Source organism: Arachis ipaensis, chromosome B1, assembly GCF_059453495.1.
Source record: "Arachis ipaensis isolate K30076 ecotype BB chromosome B1, ASM5945349v1, whole genome shotgun sequence".
Classification (NCBI taxonomy): domain Eukaryota; kingdom Viridiplantae; phylum Streptophyta; class Magnoliopsida; order Fabales; family Fabaceae; genus Arachis; species Arachis ipaensis.
Genome location: NC_142436.1, coordinates 130,559,451 through 130,564,681, shown reverse-complemented (window position 1 = coordinate 130,564,681; position 5,231 = coordinate 130,559,451). Strand labels below are relative to the sequence as shown.

General features: G+C 32.8%; 1 protein-coding gene across 4 annotated transcripts; it reads left to right on the top strand.

Moving 5' to 3' along the window:
- Positions 1–251: 251 nt before the first annotated feature.
- On the top strand, positions 252–4,438 carry LOC107634268 (uncharacterized). Of its 4 annotated transcripts, none has more exons than XM_016337822.3 (9): positions 252–452; positions 703–831; positions 1,088–1,147; positions 1,658–1,760; positions 2,086–2,683; positions 3,024–3,156; positions 3,301–3,468; positions 3,581–3,689; positions 3,913–4,438. In XM_016337822.3, the coding sequence occupies exons 2-8, from the start codon at positions 751–753 to the stop codon at positions 3,605–3,607; spliced, it is 1,170 nt and encodes a 389-aa protein (XP_016193308.1). In that variant the 5' UTR covers positions 252–452; positions 703–750; the 3' UTR covers positions 3,608–3,689; positions 3,913–4,438. The 4 variants fall into 4 exon arrangements, with proteins under 4 accessions (XP_016193308.1, XP_088357877.1, XP_016193305.1 ...); XM_088501751.1 differs by having other exon boundaries at positions 3,305–3,468; positions 3,913–4,190; XM_016337819.3 differs by having other exon boundaries at positions 263–465.
- The last annotated feature ends 793 nt before the right edge of the window (positions 4,439–5,231 follow it).

Below are 5,231 nucleotides of genomic sequence, written 5' to 3'. Positions count from 1 at the left end.
AAATAAGACTGAACACGTTGGCACGTAATGATATTTAGGTGTGTACAAACATATTCAGAGATAAATTTTTATTTTTTATTAAGACACAGTTAAATACAGCAAACACACATGTCGAACGAGTGTCAATGAGTGTCATGCGTGGAGACGACAACTCAACAAAATGTTCATGCTTGGTACTTCAAAACCAATCCAAATTGCTCAGCAAACACTCCTTACAAGAAAGAATAGAGTAAAAGGACAAGAATGTCCTCGTGGGGAAGAAATCCAAGTTCTGTTTTGTTTGTTGTACGGTTAAAAACAAAAAAATCACTGTGCCTGTGGCCTTTCTCTAGTCTAAACCCCGCTCCCAGCCACCTCAATCCTCAAAGGTCTTATTTTTGAATTTTCAGAGAAAACAGAATCCCCAAAGTTCTGGTGCTCGTTGAATTAGAGTTTCTCCCTCTCTACACAAGGTATCAATTTCAGGTTAATCTATGATTTTCTTTTCGTGTCTTTTCACTCCTTATTACGGTTTTCATTGGTCTTTTCAGTTTCGATCGTTTTTTTAGTTGCAGAAGCCTTGTTATTAATTCCTCTTTCAAATTTTTGTTTTGCAATTAGAAAATGTAGACTTGTATTACGTGGTGCTTGTAGGGTGATAAAATTTTGACTCTCTATTTTTAAAATTTTTTAATTTTTAATCTGCGTAAGAACATGAATCAGGTGTTTTTGCTGTTCTTCCTATGCACTTGTGTGGATTCGCTTACATAAATGTCGAATAGCACCGAAAGAATTAGTGATACTCCCTTAAATGTGGAGGAACTTGTTCAACTTGGAACAACATATAGAGAGGTGATGATCTATTCTACCTTTTCAACTCGTTACTTTGTGCACTTTAGTTGTTTTTTTTTTCGGTAGTGAAATTTCTATCTTTGTCTTTGGTTTAGAATGAACGAATGAATAAATAAATTGGTTAGTTCGGTTCTTGACTTTGAAAAGAAACTTCTTGTAGGCTTTTGATTTTGTTGGATTTGCAATGCTTTTTTATGAGTGTAATTTGCGCATATCTTTCCTGTTATTCATTTCTTCTTTTCTCTGTGATATGCAGCTTAGAAAAGAGAAGGATGTGTTGGAAAGATCCCAAACCCAAGGCTTTCAACTAATCCGGGTACATTACATGCTAGGTTGCTTTCAAGAAACCAGACATAGAACTGAAAGAAGTTATATTATTCTCTTCTATTGGATGTCCCACTCGGGCCTATATGACATGATGGATCAATAAAAATACTCTAATATCTATGTCTCAGTTACCTGGTTGTTGTGGCTAATTTTAACTTAGTAAGATGAGATTGTACTGCTTGTTGATTTCGTAGGGTGCTGCTGATGCTCTGATGTTAAATTTTTATTCTCAACTCCTGTTGCTAAACTTAGGATTCAGAATAAATCTATGCTTTAATATTTTCATTAGTAAGATGGGATTTTGTTAAGTGTATATTCACCTGTACTGCCAACACATGGTAAAGAGTTTAAAAGAACGCAGATTTGAACCTTGGACAGACTTCTTCTGTTTTTGTTTATAAATAATGCTCCTTTTAGTATTGTAAGCATCAACATGATGTTCTGAAAGTGTTTCTGATTAACTACTTAATACCAATGTTCTTTTATAACATTGATGTAGATAATGGAACAACATGGGAAATCATTGTTAGAAGCTCATAAAGAAGACAAGAAGACCATCGAGAGGTTGGACAAAGAGCTGCTTAATTGTTCTCAAGAAATTGGTTGGTTTCCTTGCTTCAGCTCCTTCCATGTGAAAGTGATAAAACCTTTTTTCATAAATCAACAATGTCTTTTTTCCCTCTCAAGAGAAGCTTCTCATCCAGCAGTGTGGATAATCATATATTGCGCACACAAACTTCATCTTTTTATCAGAGATGATTGCCATTGAATATTAGTGTTTTCTTCCTTAGATGTCTCTTTTACTGGAAAATTAATTTACAATAGTTGTTGAATTCCGATGGAAAGCATTTATTAGTTGAATTGTGACTCATGAACTAAAGATTTGATGTTGCTCTTGTTGCCTTTATTTGTCAATACTTTATACAGATTTTCTCCAGGATCACCTCAGTTCAAGGAACACAGAGGTGAACGACCTAGAAGCTCGTGTTCTCGCCCTTGAAATGAAATTGGAGGAGATGGAATATTTACAAGAAGAGGTTTTCAGCTTAAGGGAGGAGCTGCAAAATTCCAATTCAAAGCAAGCATCACTGGTACACGAATTAGAGACTAAAGAACTGGAATTAGAGAAGTCAGCTTTGTTCATAGAGAAACTGGAGGAATCGATTTCATCTCTGGCATTAGAGTCTCAACTTGAAATAGAGAGTATGAAACTAGATATGATGGCCTTGGAACAGGGTCTTTTTGAGGCCAAGAAAATCCAAGACGAAACCTTAGAAGAAAAGAATAGCATGGGTAGATTGGTTGATGAACTCCAGTTTGCATTTGAGGATGCACAAAAATACATCATCTCTCTAGATGAGGAAAACAAGGATCTTAGAAAGAAGCTCGATACTGCCACCATGAACACTCGAATGTTTTCCCAAAGGGTTGAAGAGTGGCTGGAAAACAAGGAAATTTCACAAATAAAGAAACAGTCATCCTTGAGTTCATTACCTTGTAATTCAACCATATCAGAGGATGTAAGGTACATATTTGAAGTTTTGTTTAGATGCTTGATTAATAAAAGTTGACATGTGAGTATGTGACCAGTTACAAATTTTTTGTTTGATTACATAATACTAATAATTGATGAAAGGAAGTAGACACTTCTAATTGGATACTTATGCTAAAGGAAAAGATTTGATTATGTGATCCTTCTTTCACTAATCACTGTGGATAGTATAGAATAGGTGCCTTATTGTCTCATTTTTAGTTGTGTTTGTAATACTGTAATCTTTTTCTTTCTTTCTTTTTTCAATTATAAAAAAACCTTTATAATTTAAATTGTTCGTTCACTAAATAATGTTCCCCCAATATTTCCTCAGCACTTATGGAGGAGTATTGGGTCCACTCCTTGGAAGATTGACAACGATCGTAAATCCAGCTGCAGATTTAAAAGGGAAGATGGAGATGTCACGTCAAATCCAGGAATATGAATTTCTTGTGAATAAACTTAAGGTATATGATAAAGTCCAATCAATGAAGCAATCTATGTAAATTTGATCATACAAAGGCAAGAAACAACACTTGTCCCGATGTGCGACATATCACCTTTTGAATTTTGAGATTGGGAATTTATGTGGTATCTTGACTGTTTGCTAGGAAGAATTGCGAGTGGAAAAGTTGAAGGCCAAAGAGGAAGCAGAGGACTTAACTCAGGAAATGGCTGAGCTGCGGTACCAACTTACAAATTTGCTTGAAGAAGAATGTAAGCGCCGTGCTTGCATTGAACAGGCATCTCTGCAAAGAATTGCTGAGTTAGAAGCACAGGTATGAACTTGAAAGCTAAATTACTCACTCTTCCACCCTTCATTTTCCCCTTTTCACTTATCGGGTATCACTCAAGGATGTAACTTTTTCCTTTTCTTTTTGCTTATTCAAGCTTCAAAGGCAGCTCAAAATCCATTAATTGCTGTCAGACATCTCCTTAAACGATGGATGGCATTTTTCAAAGTCTATTCAGGTTCAACGATGGATAATGTACTTAAACGGTTCGTGTCGATTAATATCAAAAGTTGCCTATTATGTTTCATATCTAAGAATAATAAAGGAACATTGTGAAGTATGATCTGAACAGAATATAATGAGAATGCAGATGAGTTTCGTTTCAATTGTTAAAAATGAAATTCGCCACATTTTTTTGACAAAATTTGTATACTATTTATCAGTCTTCCTCTTTCCTATCTGACTCTTTAAATTGCTATTCTTTCTCAGGGCAAGAAAATTGTTACATTGTGGAGACTGCTTTTTCTCCAATGGCAGAATAAAATCTAGGATGATTCTTAGGCCTGGTCTCAAATATTCGTTTGAAGCCAAAACAATGAATGTTGATCTCATAGAAGAGAACAGATCAACTTTAACTGAAGTGTAAGTGTTGGATTGGGTAGTAATTGTACATGGTCAATCAATGAAATGTTGTTAGCATATTTGAGTTCATGTTTTCTGTTGAATAATTATTAGAATAATGTTATATATTTAAGTATTTTTGTTAACCAAGTCCAATCAAGTTGGTCTAACATGAACAAAAATCAATTATGGATAATATTACTCTAAGTCTTATTGTTTAACTTGGTTCATAAAAATACTTAGATGTGTAGCATTACTATAATTATTAACCCACATATAGTTAAATGAGTTTTAGTGGGTTATAAATATGATCAATTTTATTAATTTATGTAAACATATGTTTGTTTATTTATGAATTCTAGGGACCAATATTGAATTTCACTTGGTAGAAAAATATTTATGGTTGATTTTTTCTTGCACATGCTATTACCATAGAAATATGAAAAAAAAGATTTTCTAAAACAAGAAAATTACAAAACGAAACAGTAAAAGTTTAATCACCATTGAATATGTATGAGTGGATCTTGCCATCTTAATTCAAGGGTAATTAAGTTCTCACTCTCTTACTTGAGTTAAGTATCATTTTTGTTCCCAACGTTTGGGATAAGTTTTAAAGTTGTTTCTAACGTTTAAATCGTCTTATTTAAGTTCTTACCATTTTAAAATTGTCTCAATGTTGTCTTGTCGTTGGGATCTGTTAATAAAATTGACAACGGGACAAAATTGAGACGATTTTAAAACATTAGAGACTTAAATAGGACGAAAACGTTGGAGACAAAAATGATACATTACTCTAAAAAGAATTACCAAATCAAGTAACGGAATACTTCTAGCATGAATTGCACTACGAATTCGATATTTTTACTCATCATATAATATTTCTAGAATGATTAGTAGATAAACTTTCGGAAAAAAAAATGAGTATGATACATATATAATAAAGTATAAATTATATATTTTTGTCTCTAATGTATTGAACTTGTTTAATGTTTAATTTAAATAGAATGTTTGAAATGATAGTGATCAAATTAGTATTCGTCCCAAACATTGAGGACCAAAATAATATTTTATCTTTAGTTTTTACTTAGAAATAAATTTTAATTTTATCCTTCAATAATATCATTTTTTTATAGTACATGGTTGTTCAATTATTTTTTAATCACATTATTTTTATTCTAAATATATAT